This window comes from Diaphorina citri, unplaced genomic scaffold (genome assembly GCF_000475195.1).
Source record: "Diaphorina citri unplaced genomic scaffold, Diaci psyllid genome assembly version 1.1 scaffold122, whole genome shotgun sequence".
NCBI lineage: Eukaryota > Metazoa > Arthropoda > Insecta > Hemiptera > Psyllidae > Diaphorina > Diaphorina citri.
In genome coordinates this window covers 118055-140466 of record NW_007377559.1, presented here as the reverse complement: position 1 = coordinate 140466, position 22412 = coordinate 118055, and the positions used below count along the sequence as shown (strand labels likewise).

The 22412-nt window shown below is 38.9% G+C and overlaps 1 protein-coding gene across 1 annotated transcript in view; it reads right to left on the bottom strand.

Moving 5' to 3' along the window:
- LOC103524818 (ADP-ribosylation factor GTPase-activating protein 2-like) overlaps positions 1-22412 on the bottom strand; it is a 47395-nt gene that overhangs the window by 7542 nt on the left and 17441 nt on the right. Inside the window, exon 8 of the mRNA XM_017449753.2 lies at positions 20481-20564. Within this exon, the coding sequence (XP_017305242.2) occupies positions 20481-20564 (84 nt within the window). The remainder of the gene's footprint in view (positions 1-20480; positions 20565-22412) is intronic.

The following is a 22412-nucleotide window of genomic DNA, read 5'->3' as shown; positions in this document are numbered from 1 at the left end:
ATAGGTACCTACTTATATCTATCTGCAACACTAGAACGAGTCGTATGCTCTCAGATGAGATGATTACGTGCATATCATTAAAAATAAAATCATCGATATAGGTACTAAACTTATCTCTGTGGCTAATATTTTACACCTCTGTCTTTAGTTCAACCTGTACTTATCGCAACTATAAGACAATCATATCTAACACACACATCTTTATACATACAGGGTGTTAGTCGTCGATGACGGTTCAGAGAGGATGAGTGAAGGTGCTGGGTTCGAAGCCTGGAGAAGGCAACCACAGCCCCCAACCCCCCTTGCCCCAAAATACCCCCGTGCCGCCCCACCATCTTAGCGGCCCCAGACCCAACCTTGAGATCTTGAGTAGAGGGAATCTTGGACGGCAGCCCAGAAAAAATAAATAGAAACTAGAACTGACACCGAAAACACAAAACACGCGATGTATGATAACAACAACCACAACAACAACAACAACAACAACAACAACAACAACAACAACAAAAACCACAACAACAATCTTGTGATGAATCTAATTAAATAATGAAAACAATGATAATAATTTTATTATTATCTATGTATCTAAAATTTATTAATCATCATCATCACTTTCTATTTTCGAAATAATTTCTTTTTCCGTGAGATTGATGACAACTTGTGATCAAATTGTGAACAGCCGGGATTGTCACGGGCGAATTTCAATTCACTTTCCCCTTGGAGACGAATTTTTTGCGACGAAAAAAGATCACGTTTTTTATGCCTAGCTGATGAGTTTGAATAAGAACGAAACGCGTCCTAGGCTGCTCGAAAGTTTTGGCTAGACTAGTTCACTAGTTACGTACAGACTATTTCTACATATATTAGGTACTCGTACCTTTGCACTTACATAATTATGTAGGTTACCTTTGTTCTAAAATACTGATGCATCTATTACTTCGAAATATGTTTAGTTGTTTACGTATACCTTACCTAGGTTCAGGACGAGCCAGCCAATTTAACATGGCTAGAGCTAGAGACCATCACCCCGGTGTATAGCAGATACAAAAAGACATCTTTTCTTTATTCTGCTATCGCCATTCGGCGAAAGCTAAAGCCGCTACAACAACAACAACAACAACAACTACAACAACAACAACAACCTTACTTAGGTAGTAATAAAGTTAGTTTTCTCAATGCAAAATGAGTTTCACGAAAAATAAAATGGAAATGAAATAGTGTTATAAAAAACATCATAAAAGTAATGTTAACACCGACAACACCGTCAATGACCTTTTTGCTTTTAGGAAATTCCAGTATGTTGCATGCAATAGGCGAGTGTTAATGAAATGTCTTAGGATATGTGATGAGAACTTTTAATATTTGTGATCTTAATTCGGTCTCAAGATAAGAGAAAAAAAAAAAAAAAAAAAAAAAAAAAAAAAAGCGAACCCGTCTGAAGACGGGAAAAGGCGAGGAAGACGGGAATTTAAGGTAAATAGGTAGTACTCTCTTAAAGACCAGCCTCGCTAGGTTGTATTTCGAATCCCGACCCGAGGAGGACTTTACCTAAACAGGTAAGATTCGTTCTCGGAACGGCTGTTTTCCTCTTTCTCTATTCGATTTTGGGATGGTAAGATCAGTTTCCTCTCCTAAACTTCTTTGAGGCAAGAGTACTCTTAGAAACCTGAGGGTATGGACGGACATACAGAAGACAGTAAGATTTTCATGAAATTTGTCAGAAATGTTCGACACTTTCATGGAATTTTCTTATTCAATTTTAAGTCTGGTGTGCCTTTGAGGGCCCCATAGAAATCCGTTTTAAGACACTCGTTCCAACCTATCAGATTTTGATGAAATTTTGTAAACATGATGGATTTTAGGTTCTCTCTTTGCTTTCGGGACGATAAAACCTCAACAGTTACAGCTCCCAGTTTGGATCTACATACCATTATCATAGGAGTTCTGCAGAACCATCACATACAATTTTTCTAACCTTCCGGTTCGCCACAACCACTTTAAGAGCCAATAAATAAATACATTCATCGGAACTCAGAAGAGATTAGGAATGGCATTGGTGCCAAATATGGTATGCTGAAGATCAACTAATTCATTGCTCAGTGACGCAGACACATCCACCAATAAGTTGGTTTAGTGGAGCACTTGAATATTTGTGTTGATTCTCAGGAAGTTCTTGGTGCTCGTTCAAAATTTGAAAACGAAAAATGTTCACAGTTTAACATTTTATGAAGATATGAAGGAATGAAAGTGGTGTTTACATTAGTGACCTACCACAATGCTCAAATTACTCCTACCCACACCCAAACTCCATACTCGAATTATTTACGTATATCTGCGAGTTACCTTATGTACTGTAGTTTGGTCCAATGGATTGTGGTAGATTGAAAAATTCAACAAAAAACAACACAAGAGAAATCTTAAATTGAATTGTCCACTGAGAAAAAAACTAGGGTGCCGGAATCTGCCGGAAGCCCAATCGAGTAACTGGGTTCCGGAATTCTATTGGTAAAGGTAGGGCCATCGGCTTTAATAAACGCCCTTTGTCACAGCAACTTGGTTAGATCTTTTGTGACATTCCGGAACTCTAATCTCGTATTGAACTCTATATCGGTAAGCTCAACACTATAATGATAGCATTTCTGAATCAGGAATTAACCCAATAATACGAGTAGAGTTCTTCCACCCTAACTTGTGGCACCCTATCATTAATTTTTTTCTCAGTGTCCCCAGCCCTAGACCCTAAGAACTGTCCCTAGAACCTAGCGCCAAACAGATCGTCTAGGGCCATTAGCCCAAGGCTAATAAGTCCAATTTATACACCCTCGCAAATTGCTGTGAACACAAATTCACATTTTTATTTGAAACGATAAAGAAAAACATAATTCCACGAATTGCATTTTGTTATAAACATGATGGTGGTGCAGAATTTCGCTGTATGAGTGTGCTACGATTTTAAACATGATACAAAGTATTTACCTACATAAACGTACTTAGTAGGGTAGAGCTACATAATTACGTACCTACCTATGTAGGTATGACAAATTGCCTACCTCCCTATTCGTGATAATATTATGATTATGATTGTAGGTTATAGTAGGTAAGTAAGTGGATATTTCACTTCTTAAAACTCATGTGTGACATAATTACAGAAAATTATGTCTTGAGTTAAATGAAGAGCGTTAGGTTAGTTGTGTGAATTGTCTGGTGCAATTTGATTCATAAGCTTTGTAAAATGTAAATGTAAATGCAGTTTCTTTATCTACCTCGGTGGTGTCTTCAAGACGCTCGCCTGGTAATCAGGAGGGTGTGGGTTCCATTCCAGCCGAGGTATGGTATGGAAATTGATCTTTTTTTAGAGGTTTGATAGGGGTATTCGTAACTGCTAAGGTCTTATTGCCCCGAACGTGGAGGAAGAAGGAAGACAGGATAGGAGAAAGCCAGCCCTTCCGAGAACAAACCTTATCTGTTTAGGATAAAATTCATCTCGGGCGGGAATAGAACCCGCGACCCACATTGCAGGGCAGCTGCACTGCCCTCCAAACTGGCTTGCAAAATCGTTGAGTTAAAACTTAGGGCTCACTTCGTGCTTTCAACAATCCAAGAAGCGTTCCAGCCAATGAAAAGCTTCAGTAGGAGTTCCTAATCCTAGTGTTCCTTTATTTCACCAGAAGTCCAAGTAACACCCTATTTGGGACGAAAACTAAGCACATAAGCATTTCCGAATCCAATTCGGATGAAACCTGTTCTTCAGAAAACAGATACCGTTTGTCCTTGGAATTGGCTGGCTTTCTCCCATCCTGTCCTGATTCTCTCGTCGACTTCGGGGCTATGAAACCTCCGTTGTTATAGATACATATATGCCTCTACCAAATCTATTAAAAAAAAGCCATTTTTTTTCTTCAAGAGGTTAAGGTCTGCTAAAAAGAGCCCCTCTGTGAAGGAAATCTTGGGAAAATGAATTTTTTACCGTTTCGACCGGTGTCAATTTTCATGAAATTTGTCAGAAATGTTCGACACTTTCATGGAATTTTCTTATTCAATTTTAAGTCTGGTGTGCCTTTGAGGGCCCCATGGAAATCCGTTTTAAGATACTCGTTCCAACCTATCAGATTTTGATGAAATTTGGTAAACAGGATGGATTTTAGGCGCAATTGGACTTTTGGACGCCCCGTGAGGACCATTTTGTTGTGTGAGCCCTACAATTCTGTGTAAAGAAGACACCCTAGTCCTTATGCTCAGGAAGAGGTCCCTATATCACAGTCTGGTTGCTATTAAGAGATGTAAAAGCCTGAGTGCCACACAGCCATAATTTGATACACAACTTGCCTTTTAGGCACGTTTCATGTTATCAGTGCAAGTTTTGATATGCAAATATAAGTGGTCTCGATGTGCGTACATTATAAATTCACAACATACCTACCTAATAATATAGTAATATACCTAATTGTACTACTTAGCGAAGTGGATATAAGATGTCTTCCTACTTTCTACGTGTTTCAAGAATCCAATGAAACTGCAAACAATCGCTTATGATTGAATTTCTAGTGTGGGTATAGGTACGTAAACAGGATGGATTTTAGGCGCAATTGGACTTTTGGACGCCCCGTGAGGACCATTTTGTTGTGTGAGCCCTACAATTCTGTGTAAAAAAGACACCCTAGTCCTTACGCTCAGGAAGAGGTCTCTATATCACAGTCTGGTTGCTATTAAGAGATGTAAAAGCCTGAGTGTCACACAGCCATAATTTGATACACAACTTGCCTTTTAGGCACGTTTCATGTTATCAGTGCAAGTTTTGATATACAAATATAAGTGGTCTCGATTTGCGTACATAATAAAAATAAATTGACAATAAGTAGGTACATACATGCGAGTATGTATAATAAATGTACCTAATTATACTACTTAGCGAAATGGATAGAGAAAATAGAGATCTCTTCCTAGCTTCCTAGGTGTTTTAAGAATCCAATGAAACTGCAAACAATCGCTTACGGCTGAATTTCTAGTGTGGGTATAGTTATGTAGAGGAATCATTCAATGGGCAAATTTTAAGTAGCCTGACCACACAGCCGTCAGGGGAAAGATTCTTGTTTGATAGAGGTTCAACCTAATTGTATCAGCTTAAGGAGACGGGGGTTTTACCCTCCATTCAATGGCACGCCTCCTCCTAGCGCCTCCTCAAAACTTACCCAGCCCAAGTGGAGCCGGGAAAAGCCAGCGGCATGCGATTGCCCAGATGGCCACCCGTCTGCACAATCACGTAATTCTAGCTTTTCCAAACCAAACTCGAGCTGTTGCTAAACAACGCGCAACGTTGCTAAACTTCAGCGCGACAGATTCTTATCTTCCATTTTATTTTTGTTTCCTGATGGTATTGGTCTCTTAATCCTCCATAGCTTCATGGATGTCACGTTGCGCATGACAAATACTTACTCAGTGCAAGACTACGTATGACAAACACTCAGTGAGTGCGAGCCACAGGTCTTGAAGAGCAAACAATACCAAAGTCTTCTTGACTCAAGGTTCTTTCCATCTACAAGGTGGAACTTTATCGATATGGTCGCACTTAGTTTTATTAGGTCCCCTATTATTAGCTTTGAAATTTCTGACGTGCAACTATTGCGTTTCTTGGGCTCTTCAAGTCAAATCTGAGTCGTTGTGGTGAGCGCGGAGAACTTGGAATCTGGAGGTTTTTGCTGTGAATCTAAGTCAAATCGGAGGCGTATTGATGGATAGTAGATATAGATACCCCCTCTTCTCCATCGGTGAACGACATATTTTGTGACACATATTCATGATTGCCATTGAAATTGCTATTCAAATCTGAGCGTAATAATTACCTTCACGTAAGAGGGGGGGGGACTTTTGACATTGACCTCAGACTTACCCATTTTCGACGTAAAATTGATTACTTGTTAAAATTTCGTCGTCCATTTTACGTCAAAAATGTCCTCTGTCAAATGGGCTACTCAATCGGACATCAAAATAATTCACGTAAGAGGGGGGGGACTTTTGACATTAACCTCAGACTTACCCATTTTCGACGTAAAATTGATTACTTGTTGAAATTTCGTCGTTGAATTATACGCGACAGGGAAAGTAGCCGTTTTCAGGTAGTTGTAGACAGACAACTACAAATGATGGAAGAAAACGGATTGCGTGTGTGTGTGTTGGGGCATGAAAGTAGACCAAGTTGAAAATTCATGATTACTATTGAAATTGCTATTCAAATCTGAGCGTAATAATTACCTTCACGTAAGAGGGGGGGGACTTTTGACATTAACCTCAGACTTACCCATTTTCGACGTAAAATTGATTACTTGTTGAAATTTCGTCGTCAATTTTACGTCAAAAATGTCCTCTGTCAAATGGGCTACTCAATCGGACATCAAAATAAAGTTGCCTTGAAGATGTAAATTATAAATTTTATTATAGCACACGTAACAAAAATAATGACAAAGACACAAAAGTAAACAAAAAAAGCACTCTCGCAGCGAGAAAACGAATGTGATCCAACGACCTTGGTTCAATGCCCCACATTGGCTGAAACTTTATGTTCTCAGTGTCAGATGATGGCCAGAAATAGAAAGACTAGTTTGACTATTAGGACTAGTGCCTGGTCAGAGGCGGAGGGTAAGGTATTCGGGACCTTTGTGGACTGGTTCACAAACTACTCCCTACTTCGCACTACTTGTTGTGTCGTGTCTTTTTTTTAACCCCAAGGACAGAAAATATTGACATTCCTTACAACCTATGTTGGGGTTTACCAACTTGGGATTGAGATGAAACAAGGATTTCCCTATAGCCTATACTTAAAAGGCTTAAAACCCAGATCAACCTCGGATTGAACCCAATCCTTAGAGCCTTAGATAATCCACAGTTGTAAAACTCGACCTTAAAGTGAGGAATGGGGAATGCAAGAGTTTTTGGTAGAATAGGGCCCTACTGGTGTCACTGTCGAGTCAAAGGTGTCCTAATGTTACCACCACTAGCCCCCAGTAGCATTCCAATTCAGTTAGCTGTGTAATTTCAATTGGATTTGTTGCTGTACAGAAGTGCATTTTGTCCAACTGAACTGGAATTTTACTGTACGCCAATGGTGTTTCAACGGAGTCAGTAGCTGGACCGCCTATAGGCCTCGTGTAACCCATAAGTTGTGACACTGTCAATGTAATCATCCAGCAGTGACCCAGCACCCACAGAACGTGTCAAAACTTCTTTCATTTACAATTTGCGAACTGACCCGTTGTGTGTGTTTCAATTTTCAAACAACAGATTAGATCCAGGACGAAAGGACCAACATTTCAGATGTAACCAGAAATGCAGAAGTTCCAATAATATCAATGATTTTGGATGCAATGAAATAAATAGTATTCAAGAGACTTTTAAAAGAGAATATACAATGCAAACAAAAGATGATGTTGGTAGGGAAAAAAATGTAATTTTTATTAACCATACAGTTTAAAACTAATAAAAAGTATGCCAAACTGAAATACACTTCCATTATAAGGTATCGATAGTTCGATAGTGTTCATAAAAATAAATTCAATAACATCAGTGGTAGGTTTTGCTTACAAAGAAATAGAGGTTCTCCTGCCCCTTGTTATTTCTCTTCATGACTACATCTACAATCATAGCACATCTCTCATAGGACTTTATTTGTAAGGATTGTATGAACTTAACATGGAACAAGTGGAGGCTAAAGAGTATTTGGCCATAGACAAACAGATAGGTAGGCATCTTTAAAATTAGGTGACGAAGTTTGTAAAAAAATCAAGGTACTGACACCATATGAAAACAAGAAGGAAATACATAGCACAAGGACGTCTGAACCCTGAATACTACTACAAGAACTACTACCTACTCATTCCCACATAGGTACTGCACAAGTGTACATGGGTACTGTAAAATGTACGAAGTTAGACCACCTCTAAAATAATATATTTTCGGATGGTAAGACCTAACATTCTCACAACAGTTCAAAGGAAAAGGAAATATGGGGAAGTTTGCAAACAAAAGGAAAATCATAACTAAAATAATAATCAAAGGGATACACAGTAGCAACGAGAGATGCCTCTGTTTTATTGTAGACAATATTAAAGAAACTTTAACAAAGATAAGAAGGGAATCATCGTTTGCTATAACTTTGAATTCTTTGCTTTTCGACAGGGTGTGAAGAAAGATCAATTAAAGAAAACGGGTTGAAGGCGCCATCAAACAAGAATTCATAGCCACTTGGATGTTTCTTTATTCTGCTATCGCCATTGGGCGAAAGCTAAAGCCGCTACAACAACAACAAGAACCTTACTTAGGTAGTAATAAAGTTGTTTTCTCAATGCAAAATGAGTTTCACGAAAAATAAAATGGAAAAATGGAATTAGTGTTATAAAAAACATCATAAAAGTAATGTTAACACCGACAACACCTCAATGACCTTTTCCTTTTAGGAAATTCCAGTAAATCATATATAAGGTTCCTAGGATGTATGAGACTTTTAATATTGAGATCTTAATTCGGTCTCAATGTCAGACAACAATTTGGTTCCAAGAAAACTCCAATGAGACCGACTTGGTATCAAGTTCATGCTTTATGCATGACATACTTGTACGTACCTAAGTATGAGTATACCTAAGTAGGTATGTTACTAAGGCACCTAGAAGTGGTACATCAACTGCAGGAGTACCCATTATATGTAGGTACACTACAAGTCGCGTCATTACCTAGGTACCTAACACACCTAGCTGAGAGAATTAATGATAATTTTAAAAATCACTAAAAGCTAGCAGTTATGTTGACTGCACCAGTTACCGATCACTGTTTTGGGAGTTGCACACTGAGCCTCGTGAAGACAGTAATTGAGCTGCTTGGGCTGGTTTAATTTCCAGCGAAGCAGTAAGGGGGTTTTCGCGGGTTCGACTCCCGCCCGGGACGAACTTCATCGATCAGATAAGTTTCGCTCTCGGAACGGCTGGCTTTCTCCTATCCTGTCTTCCTTCTCTCTTCGCTGGTTTAATTTCCAGCGAAGCAGTAAGGGGGTTTTCGCGGGTTCGACTCCCGCCCGGGACGAACTTCATCGATCAGATAAGTTTCGTTGTCGAAACGGTTGGCTTTCTCCTATCCTGTCTTCCTTCTCTCTTTGGTAGGAATATTCTTTTTATGGTCTAGGTGTGCAATAAGAAAGGATTTTGCGAAAATCTACACCGATCCTGAGATATGATCAATTTTTGATCGCTGAAATCTCCATAAGAAATACACAGAGTGCAGAGACTGCGGGATAGAAAACTTTTCCTCGCTCGCCTAATATTTGAGTTTCGTTTATGTTTTTAGTTTGATAACTACAAGTTCGGCCATGCCTTTTCCACAAGTTTGGCCATGCCTCGGGATGAACTAGCGGGATTCCGGAGCGAAGCGACGGAATTCAGCTAGTCATATTATCATAGAAGCTCTGCAGAACTTCCCACTACTATTTTTTCTAACCTTCCGGTTCGCCACAACTACTTTAAGAGCCAATAAATACATTCATCGGAACTCAGAAGAGATTAGGAATGGCATTGGTGCCAAATATGGTATGCTGAAGATCAAATAATTCATTGCTCAGTGACGCAGACACATCCACCAATAAGTTGGTTTAGTGGAGCACTCGAATATTTGTGTGAATTCTCGGGAACTTTTTACGGCGCTGCCGCTGTTAAAGAGTGCCTGTTTCCGCTGATGCTGGGGAATAAAATAATAATTCCAGTAGGTACCCAACTACGAGTGGTTAGGTAGGTATGTAGAATTTCAAGCAAGCATAGCGAGCTAGCTTGTCTCGTATGTACATAATATGTACATATTACGAGTACATATTATGTACTCGTAAATGATTCGAGTACCTAGGGAGTCTGTGTGTGGGTAGGAAGTAGGAATAATTTGAGCAGTGTGGTAGGTCACTACTGTGGTCCAATGGTACGTCGTGGTAAATTTCAAATTTCACCAAGAAAGAACAGAAGAGACAAGAACGGGGTCGAGCGGATTTCGAACACAATCAAATGTCTTCTGACAGTTTCATTTGTCCATACACGGTGGGTTTTGAGTCAGCTATGTGTGATACATTCCTAGGGTGTATCATGCCCATGATTAATTCACCGGGTATGGAGTCTATGGAGTTTGATATTCATACGCGACTTGAAAAAGTTCATACTGGATAAATATTCACGCAACTTCAACAAGTGAAAAAAAACTAACAAACAGAGCTGTCCTCAATAGTCCCTAGCGCCAAACAGATCGTCTAGGAACTCTAGGGCCATTAGCCCAAGGCTAATAAGTCCAATTTATACACCCTCGCAAATTGCTGTGAACACAAAATTCACATTTTTATTTGAAACGATAAAGAACACGTAATTCCACGAATTGCATTTTGTTATAAACATGATGTTAGTGCAGAATTTCGCTGTATGAGTGTGCTACGATTTTAAACATGATACAAAGTATTTACCTACTTATATGTACTTAGTAGGGTAGAGCTACATAATTACGTACCTAGGTATGTAGGTATGACAAATTGCTGAGTAGGTACCCCCCTATTCGTGATAATATTATGATTATGATTGTAGGTTATAGTAGGTAGGTAAGTAGGTGGATATTTCACTTCTTAAAACTCGTGTGTGACATAATTACAGAAAATTATGTCAATTATTATGTCTTAAATGAAGAGCGTTAGGTCACGTGTGTGAATTGTCCTGCATTTTGTTATAAACATGATGGTGGTGCAGAATTTCGCTGTATGAGTGTGCTACGATTTTAAACATGATACAAAGTATTTACCTACTTATACGTACTTAGTAGGGTAGAGCTACATAATTACGTACCTATGTAGGTATGACAAATTGCTGAATAGGTACCTACCTACCTACCTATTCGTGATAATATTATGATTATGATTGTAGGTTATAGTAGGTAGGTAGGTAAGTAGGTGGATATTTCACTTCTTAAAACTCATGTGTGACATAATTACAGAAAATTATGTCTTGGGTTAAATGAAGAGCGTTAGGTTACTTGTGTGAGACTGGATATTTCACTTCTTAAAACTCGTGTGTGACATAATTACAGAAAATTATGTCAATTATTATGTCTTAAATGAAGAGCGTTAGGTTACTTGTGTGAATTGTCTGGTGCAATTTGATTCATAAGCTTTGTAAAATGTAAATGTAGTTTCTTTGTGTTATTATGTCACAACTTTGGTACTCACTGCATTGTAGGATTTTCCCAATATCTCAATAATCCTAAAATCCAATGTTTACCTACCATGCTGGCACTGGCATGCGCATTTATATGGTAGGATTTTCCCAATATCTCAATAATCCTAAAATCCAATGTTTACCTACCATGCTGGCACTGGCATGCGCATTTATATGTCATAGCTCATAGCTACTCATTTTCCTCACGAGGCTGAGTGACCACTACGCCATGGGAGCTGACTGATTCATAAGCTTTCAAGTAAGTATACAATAGATCTGTTTCTGCTATAGGTACTTAGGTAACTGAGAAAAAAATCCATCTTAGTTCTGTAGGTAAAGGGAGCGAGAGAAAGAGAGAGAGAGAGAGCTGCTAATGTTTTCAGTGGATGTGCCAAAGGAACTGAATTTCCATTACAGGGATAGGGAGAGTTCATGTGAGTAGGAGGGTAGCTTGTGGCCGAATGGAGGAACCCCATTTCATCCCGCCACTAAAAAGGTATACAGTGACGTTAAGGGGAGGGTTCCAACAACTTATTTTTGGTCCCCCAACAGCCTGTTAGCTTAACAGCCTTGTTAAGTCTATACTAATCAAATGAAACTTAATGGGCTTGACAGGGCTGAAAAAAGATAGGTGAAATCCACCCCAAACCACCATCAAACAAAAGTTCAAGCGCTGCCTTTCATAGAAACAAAATGAGATTCCATAGCGAATAGCTTCCTAGTGACCTAAAAGACCCAAAGTTGTGACTTTCGTCAGAAATGAACAGCTCACCCCTAAAGGGGATTTAGCTAAAAATATTGGTGAAATCCCCCCTAACCCCCATCTCAGTGGATGTGCCAAAGGAACTATATAAATTTCCATTACAGGGATAGGGAGAGAGAAGATAAGGAGGAAGAGATAGATATCAATATTTATTTATCAGTGGATGTGCCAAAAACACCAAAATACCGAAAAGAATGAAACAGCTAATACCTAACTACCTCTAAGTATCTACCTATTATGAAAATAAATAGTATTGGTGGATGTACCAAAAATACTTAAAAGAAGGAAACAGCTAATATGTACATGCATACCTATTAGTAGATAAATTTAAAAATAAATATTATTAGTGGATGTGCTAAAAGTACCAAATTCCCAATTAGGTACTTATTAGTATGTACATAGGTAGATACTTACAGGATAATAGACAGATTATTTATTTTTCGTTGTTCAAATTTGGTAAGTAAACAGTAAAATCAAACAAGGAAACTTATGTTTGACAAGTGTTAACAGACTCACCCATTCACTAATAAGGACTTTACGGCTTAGAATAAAGAACTATTGGTACCTTAAGTATAAGTACTACATATTGAGTAGGTATAGTCCGATTTATGAAAGAAGTTCGTCGAGGAAAAATGCGCAGTTGCCAAATGATACACTAAAAAGATTTGGCAACATATCCCTCATCAAACCCGTCTTCGAGGCTTTTGATTGGTCCAAAGGTTCACACGATTTAAAAATATTTGAACCCAAACCGACATCGACATCTTTCAAACTTTGAAGTACATAAATATAGCCTAATATTCAAGTTGAACAAAGAACTATCGAGTACCAAGCAATTTTAAGTACCTACTTACTATTGAGTATTGAGTGCCTACATATATAAGTTTAAAGTGCCTACTTAGAACAGAAAAACCACAATTCGCAAATTGCAAGGTCATTAGAGAGGGTGTCATAAAACATGCATTCTTATGACAATTCGCAAACACTTATGACAACTGTGGCATTACTTATGAGAAGAAGAAGAAGAAGAAGAAGAAACAATAGGCAGGTAATGTCATAACCTCATAACAAATGAAGAAAAATGACAGCGGCGATAGCACGTTGAATACACCATTTTCCAATGGATCACTGAAGTTAAGGAACATTGCGCGTGGTTAGTATCCGGATGGGTGACCATCTGGGCAATCGCGTGCTGCTGGGTTTCCCCGATCCCACTCAGGCTGGGTGAGGTTGATGTGAGTAGGAGGGTAGCTTGTGGCCGAATGGAGGAACCCCATTTCATCCCGCCACTAAAAAGGTATACAGTGACGTTAAGGGAGGGTTCCACCAACTTATTTTTGGTCCCCCAACAGTCTGTTAGCTTAGCAGCCTTGTTAAGTCTATACTAATCAAATGAAACTTAATGGGCTTGACAGGGCTGAAAAAAGATAGGTGAAATCCACCCCAAACCCTCATCAAACAAAAGTTCAAGCCCTGCCTTTCATACAAACAAAATGAGATTCCATAGCGAATAGCTTCCTAGTGACCCAAAAGACCCAAAGTTGTAACTTTCGTCAGAAATGAACAGCTCACCCCTAAAGAGGATTTAGCTAAAAATATTGGTGAAATCCACCCTTAACCCCCATGAAACAAAAGTTAAAAGGCTGCCTTTCGTCACATAAAAAGATTTAGCTAAAAATGGCCTGCAAACACTGTATATTAGGCAAAGCTAAGACAACTCATCTTACTCTGTGTGTTATGTCGTGGTTGCTTGTGCCCGACTCACAACTCGTGGGTCGGCCGGAAGCTACTCCCACACTTGAAGTAAGAATGTTGCCATACCGAGCGCCTAGGCTAAACTGATGGGTCTTGCACTGTTATAATATGTATCTCATATCGTGTTCGGTGTCTTGGTCTTGTCTTTGTCGTGGTTGCTTGTGCCCGACTCACAACTCGTGGGTCGGCCGGAAGCTACTCCCACACTTGAAGTAAGAATGTTGCCATACCGAGCTCCTAGGCTAAGCTGATGGGTCTTGCACTGTTATAATATGTATCTCATATCGTGTTCGGTGTCTTGGTCTTGTCTAATAGAAATGGCTGATAGAAAGAGTCTTTGAACGAATTGATAGATCGATACGCTATTTATCTACCTCGGTGGTGTCTTCAAGACGCTCGCCTGGTAATCAGGAGGGTGTGGGTTCCATTCCAGCCGAGGTATGGTATGGAAATTTATCGTTTTTTTTTTCTTTTTAGAGGTTTCATAGGGGTATTCGTAACTGCTAAGGTTTTATCGCCCCGAACGTGAAGAATTAGTGGATGTGCCAAAAACACCAAAATACCGAAAAGAATGAAACCGCTAATATACCTAACCACCTCTAAGTACCTATTATGAAAATAAATAGTATTGGTGGATGTACCAAAAATACTTAATGAAGGAAACAGCTTTTTTCTCAGTTACACTACATGCATACGCATACCTATTAGTAGATAAATTTAAAAATAAATATTATCAGTGGATGTGCTAAAAGTACCAAATTCCCAATTTACTTATTAGTATGTACATAGGTACTTACAGGATAATAGACAAATTATTTATTTTTCGTTGTTCAAATTTGGTAAGTAAACAGTAAAATCAAACAAGGAAACTTATGTTTGACAAGTGTTAACAGACTCACCCATTCACTAATAAGGACTTTGCGGCTTAGAATAAGGACCATTGGGTACCTATACACATACATACCTAAGTACTATTGAGTATAGTCTGATTTATGAAAGAAGTTCGTCGAGGAAAAATGCGCTGTTGCCAATTATACTCTAAAAATATTTGGCAACATATCCCTCATCAAACCCGTCTTCGAGGCTTTTGATTGGTCCAAAGTCCAAAGGTCCCTAATACGATTTAAAAAATACATACCCATTTGAACACAAAACTTATTCTTTCAAAATTTACTATAGCCTATTCAAGTTTAACAAAGAACTATCGAGTTCCAAGAGACTTTGCGGAAATCATCGATATATACTTGGGTACCTTAAGTATAAGTACTACTTATTGAGTAGGTATAGTCCGATTTATAAAAGAAGTTAGTCGAGGAAAAGTGATTGGTCCAAAGATTCTTACGAAATATTTGAACCCAAACCGACTTCTTTCAAAATTTGAAGTATGTATATAGCCTATTGAAGTTGAACAAAGAACTATCGAGCTCCAAGCTATTTGAAGTACCTACTTACTATTGAGTGCCTACATATATAAGTTTAAAGTGCCTACTTAGAACAGAAAAAACACAATTCGCAAATTGCAAGGTCATTAGAGAGGGTGTCATAAAACATGCATTCTTATGACAATTCGCAAACACTTATGACAACCGCGGCATTACTTATGACAGTCATGTACGTTGATTAGTCAAGTGCCAATGTACCAATTTGGTGAAGGTCCGAATGCCAAATATAGAGGTGATGAATTAGACGAATTTAGACGGAACTAAAGTTCTTTGATCCTTGAGGTTCTATTCCTAAGTGCGACCCTGAATACGGCCCTGGTAGGACCAGAACGAGGACCATAGACCCTAGGCCTGGAAGAATTCTCTCCCCAAATCCTCACGTTTTTCATGCCTAGCTGATGAGTTTGAATAAGAACGAAACGCGTCCTAGGCTGCTCGAAAGTTTTGGCTGGACTAGTTACGTACATCAGACTATTTCTATAGGTACCTACTCGTACCTTTGCACTTACATATATGTATAGGTTAGGTTACCTTTGTTCTAAAATACTGATGCATCTATTACTTTGAAATATGTTTAGTTGTTTACCTATACCTTACCTAGGTTCAGGACGAGCCAGCCAATTTAACATGGCTAGAGCTAGTTATTTATCAAAAGTAGGTAATAAAAACCGGACAAGTAAATTAGATACCTATACCAATGTGGCGGAAAACTGTATCTTGTTTATAACACGTGATTTCAGCGTGCACCACATTTTGCGCCAGGTATGACGTCATACTGCAGTTTTGTCGCCGTTTTTATATCAAGCCATACCTGCATCATAGGTACATGTTTGAAAATGAACAATACAAATCTGCCTTAGGTGGTGTAGAGGTCTAGCAAAATAGAATAAATCCCAACAAAAATATAACCTGTAAAAAGAGGGCCAAGTTCCTGACCTCCTCCTCCCAGTGGGTTAATTTCCACTCTGTATTATGTGATTTATGTGTGTCGATTAGGAACCAGAGAATGAACCCACCCTGTCAATTTTCGTTTTCAAATTTTGAACGAGCACCAAATTTTACAACTCGGAATGATTCATCATTGGAGAGAGGGAGAAGTGGAGGAGACAATTTTAAATTTAGTCCACTCGGCCAGTAGGTAAGTACTGAAACATAGGTATATTAGGGAGGGATAGAAAGAGGTGATTAGTGGATGTGCCAAAAACACCAAAATACCGAAAAGAATGAAACCGCTAATATACCTAACCACCTCTAAGTACCTATTATGAAAATCCATAGTATTGGTGGATGTACCAAAAATACTTAAAGAAGGAAACAGCTAATATTATGTACACTACATGCATACCTATTAGTAGATAAATTTAAAAATAAATATTATTAGTGGATGTGCTAAAAGTACCGAATTTCCAATTACTTATTAGTATGGTAGATATACTTACAGGATAATAGACAAATTATTTATTTTTCGTTGTTCAAATTTGGTAAGTAAACAGTAAAATCAAACAAGGAAACTTATGTTTGACAAGTGTTAACAGACTCACCCATTCACTAATAAGGACTTTGCGGCTTAGAATAAAGAACTATTGGGTACCTTAAGTATAAGTACTACTTATTGAGTAGGTACCTATAGTCCGATTTATAAAAGAAGTTAGTCGAGGAAAAATGCGCTGTTGCCAAATTATATCTACTCTAAAAGATTCGGCAACATATCCCTTATCAAAAAAGTCTTCGAGAATTGATTGGTTCAAAGATTCTTACGAAATATTTGAACCCAAACCGACTTCTTTCAAAATTTGAAGCATGTATAGCCTATTCAAGTTGAACAAAGAACTATCGAGTTCCAAGCTATTTTAAGTACTTACTATTGAGTGCCTACATATATAAGTTTAAAGTGCCTACTTAGAACAGAAAAAAAAAACACAATTCGCAAATTGCAAGGTCATTAGAGAGGGTGTCATAAAACATGCATTCTTATGACAATTCGCAAACACTTATGACAACCGCGGCATTACTTATGACAGTCATGTACGTTGATTAGTCAAGTGCCAATGTGCCAATTTGGTGAAGGTCCGAATGCCAAATAGAGAGGTGATGAATTAGACGAATTTAGACGGAACTAAAGTTCTTTGATCCTTGAGGTTCTATTCCTTAGCGCGACCCAAGGCCGTATCTAGGATTTTTGTCGAAGGGGGGCGCCCCGAATACGGCCCTGGTAGGACCAGAACGAGGACCATAGACCCTGGGCCTGGAAGAATTCTCTCCCTAAGAACGTGAAGAAAGAAGGAAGACAGGATAGGAGAAAGCCAGCCCTTCCGAGAACAAACCTTATCTGTTTAGGATAAAATTCATCTCGGGTGGGAATAGAACCCGCGAGCACTTGATTGGTTCTCAATTTCCACAATTTGAGTCTTGCCACAAACATTGTCAAGCTAAATGAGGCACACTATAATCGTGGCTTATGTGACCTCAAAAACCACTCAACTGGGGGAAGGGGGATATTCCCAAGGGATCAGAAGGGGAAAAGTAGGGGGTGTATTATAAATATAAAATAGTAACAATGATAATGATAACTTTGTTTTTTTTTTTTTTTTCTTTTCGTCCTAAAAATCTCCCTCCCTCTCCTTTCCTATCCCTCCCTCACACTCCCTTTCCTTTTTTACCTCCCCCCTCTCTACCCCCTCTCCTCCTCCCGAGATGAGAAATATAGACGTCATGTTACGAAAATGATGTATGCCAAAACCATCATCCTCTCCCTCCCTCCCTCCCTCTCTCTCTCTCTCTCTCTCTCTCTCTCTCTCTCACTCAGTCATACTAATTTTATGATAATTCGAGTCCACTAATATTATTCAGCATGCTCCATTCTTTCCAATATACAGGGTGTCCAACTAACCATCTTACACCTACTTTTTTGGGGGGTCTTTAACGTCCCTGTATAACTATTAAGGTTTTTGGTGTCCAGGGGGTTTAGGCTTCATTCGGCTGATTTCGGCTTCAAAAGTTGCCCGTCTCCTCAGATTAACCGAACCTGAGTGGAGCCGGGGAAAAAACCAACAGCATGCTATTGCACATATGTATAACTTGACTAAAATATTACCCTGTATTTTCCTTTCCCAATTTCGCCTCTTTACTCCGAAACTACGAGTTTTATTAATTAATTAATTATTTAAATTATTTTCATGTTTATTAGATTGAGCCAAAAAATTTGAATAAATATTAATAATTATTTATCAAAAGTAGGTAATAAAAACCGGACAAGTAAATTAGATACCTATACCAATGTGGCGGAAAACTGTATCTTGTTTATAACAAGTGATTTCAGCGTGCACAACATTTTGCGCCAGGTATGACGTCATACTGCAGTTTTGTCGCCGTTTTTATATCAAGACTGACATTAAGCCATACCTGCATCATAGGTACCTGTTCTTGTAAAAATGTCATCTCCACTATTTTAGGTAAAAATGACGCATCCACTATTTTAGGTGTAAATGAGATCTCCACTATTTTATAAAAAAATTTCATCTCCACTATTTCAGGGTATAAATGTCACATCCACTAGTAAGGGAAAATGTCTTCTCCACTATTTTCGGTACCTACCTACTTATATCGAGTAAAAATTTCTCTACACAATGTTTTAAGTAGCTAGGTAGGTATCTAGGTATTTTTTTCTCAGAAGCATGTTATATAAATTTTCTCCCCATAAGAGGGGGAAAAAACATTGACATGCAAAGCACGAAAGTTAAACGACATCACAGGAACAAGTGGGAAGTGGGTAGTGTTCAGTTTAAACCAATGAGACCCTATTATGGTTTAATCATAATATATCTATCTGCATAATATATCATAACATACTCGTATCTATCTGCAACACTAGAATGATACGGCTCTCAGATGAGATGATTACGTGCATATCATTAAAAAAATCATCGATATATACTAAACTTATCTCTGTGCTAATATTTTACACCTCTGTCCTGAGTTCTACCTGTACTTATCGCAACTATAAGACAATCATATCTAACACACACATCTTTATACATACAGGGTGTTAGTCGTGGATGACGGTTCAGAGTGGATGAGTGAAGGTGCTGGGTTCGAAGCCTGGAGAAGGTGGAAATTCGAGTAATTTTTGAGACAAATTTGACCTATGGTCTAGGGCTCTAGGTTTGAAAATAAGAAATCGAGATCTACAAAAGAAATTCTGAAAAAGTTGCACCACCACTTTCGTGTTCCTGGTAAAAAGACCTTTAATTTGATACATAGGAATATAGGTCGCCCAGGTTTGGATAAGTCCTTCTATGGGGTCAGACAGACACCGAAGCGAATACAATAGTCTGTCCACTGTACCTTTTATTATTACTATTGTAATTTAATGAAGGAAGGACTAAAAAAGGACGTGGAGGCTAAGGGTATTCACTTTTTACTTTACTTATTTCTATGGAAAAAGAGTGGTAAAATGACTCTCTGAACTAGATGAGGTCTAGAGATGTAACCTTAAACATTTGGAGACCACCCTGTATATAATCTTTACACGTATTTATCGCTATATCGAAATGACGCGGGCACTCCCTGTTTAGATCTGACGTGAAGAATGCAGACAGCATCCGAATGATAGGTAGGTTATTTATTGGTCAGCCTAGTGGCGCAGTTTGGTACCCTCGGTCCCAATCCGGCCGAAATTCGACCTCACGGTACTTGTGCGTCTGTAAGAATAGGCGTGTCAGTCGATGTCGATTGACGGTAGTGTGTTTTTCAACCGATAATGAATAACTCCTCCAGATTTTCCTGACGAGGCAATTTATAGCTAGCAGAAAGTGTTATCTCAGACGGCCACTCGTCCGGTAATACCAAACAACGTGCAACTGCAAAGTTGCATAACTTTAATGATCCACCGGAAACTGTTGCATTTATCGTGCTGGCTGGGCGAGATTCCATCATGTAGTTATTTTTTAAAAACCCAACTGAACATAAAATTCCACTCCGAGGCTTAGGTGTAGGGTACGCGCAACGCACCCAAAAGATGGGTTAAGCTTCTACGAATCTAATTTGTTAGAAACCCAACTGAGCATAAAATTCCATGCTGCGCTACGGTTGGGATTCGAATTTCGAAAGGAACTAGCCCCAAAGTACTCCCGGGTATTCGGCACTGACGGAAATCTTTATATCATTCGGTATGTACCAGAAACCAAATGACCTTGGCTGGGATCTTGCCAAGCTGCGGTCTCCGAACTGCAAGTCTAGATAGCTTTGGTTTCGGACCGCATTTATCTACCAGAAGTATTGGAGCGATAGGTTTCAGTTTAAGGCATTGTTGCAACTTTCTTTCTCTCTAGGTAGAGAGTGACAGAGGGATGAACCCTCGAACCTTGACATGTCCGACTTGGTGTCTTGCTGTAAGAGAAACAAGTGGACATTTTGAAAATGCATGTTTTTATTACAAAGATCCAAAAAATGTTGATACAATACCCTATCTTGTTGCCATTGATGCATAAAGATTTTTTTTTTAAAGAGGTTTGATAGAGGGAGCTGTAACTCTTAGGTAAAGTTGGACGAAGTGAGTTCTTGTTATAAGATAGCTGATTGTTTTCTATGATAACTGATAAACTAGAGCTTCAGACCTCTAGGTTTCCCTTTGGTTAGCTTTATGAGGAGTCTGGTAATGGTGGTAATTTATCTTGGGAAATTAAAGGACTAGGATGGAAAAGAAGTGGCCACAATGCCTCACAGGGATGGTGGTACTGAAAGGGATTTAAGTATAGGAAAATGGCAAAAAATATGAAGGAAATAGCAAAAACTTTGAGGAAATATCAAGAACATAATTATGTACCTACATTCTTCGCAACACATTATTCTTTATGGGAATGAGCGTCAAAAGACTAATTCCATCTACATCGGACAAGGAAGTTGAAGGAAAAAGACAGACAGGAAAAAGACAGCGTCAATTTACAAATAGAGCGCCACAAAAGGCTGAGAACCGCTGGTATGGACCATATTATAGTGGGTTTAATAGCTACGGGTAATGTAAAGGTAAATAGTGGGTTACGTTTCGCCCAGGTTTGGATAAGTCCTTCTATGGGGTCAGACAGACAGACACCGAAGCGAATACAATAGTCCGTCCACTATACCTTTTATTACTTATTACTATTGTAATTTAATGAAGGAAGGAGGGACTAAAAAAGAACGTGGAGGCTAAGGGTATTCACTTTTTACTTTCCTTATTTCTATGGAAAAAGACAGAAGATCAATGTAATTTAAAATTTTCTTATGGTGGTAAAATGACTCTCTGAACTAGATGAGGTCTAGAGATGTAACCTTAAACATTTGGAGACCACCCTGTATAATCTTTACACGTACTTATCGCTATATCGAAATGACGCGGGCACTCCCTGTTTAGATCTGACGTGAAGAATGCAGACAGCATCCGAATGATAGGTAGGTTATTTATTGGTCAGCCTAGTGGCGCAGTTTAGTACCCTCGGTCCCAATCCGGCCGAAATTCGACCTCACGGTACTCGTGCGTCTATAAGAATAGGCGTGTCAGTCGATGTCGATTGACAGTAGTGTGTTTTTCAACCGATAATGAATAACTCCTCCAAATTTTCCTGACGAGGCAATTTATAGCTAGCAGAAAGTGTTATCTCAGACGGTCACTCGTCCGGTAATACCAAACAACGTGCAAAGTTGCTTAACTTTAATGATCCACCGGAAACTGTTGCATTTAGCGTGCTGGCTGGGCGAGATTCCATCATGTAGTTATTTTTTAAAAACCCAACTGAACATAAAATTCCACTCTCAGGCTTAGGTGTAGGGTACGCGCAACGCACCCAAAAGATGGGTTAAGCTTCTACGAATCTAATTTGTTAGAAACTTAACTGAGCATAAAATTCCATGCTGCGCTACGGTTGGGATTCGAATTTCGAAAGGAACTAGCCCCAAAGTACTCCCGGACATTCGCCACTGACGGAAATCTTTATATCATTCGGTATGTACCAGAAACCAAATGACCTTGGCTGGGATCTTGCCAAGCTGCGGTCTCCGAACTGCAAGTCTAGATAGCTTTGGTTTCGGACCGCCTTTATCTACCAGCAGTATTGGAGCGATAGGTTTCAGTTTAAGGCATTGTTGCAACTTTCTTTCTCTCTAGGTAGAGAGTGACAGAGGGATAGTGTACTATGTTTGTGTGACAAGGACGAAGTGAGTTCTTGTTATAAGATAGCTGATTGTTTTCTATGATAACTG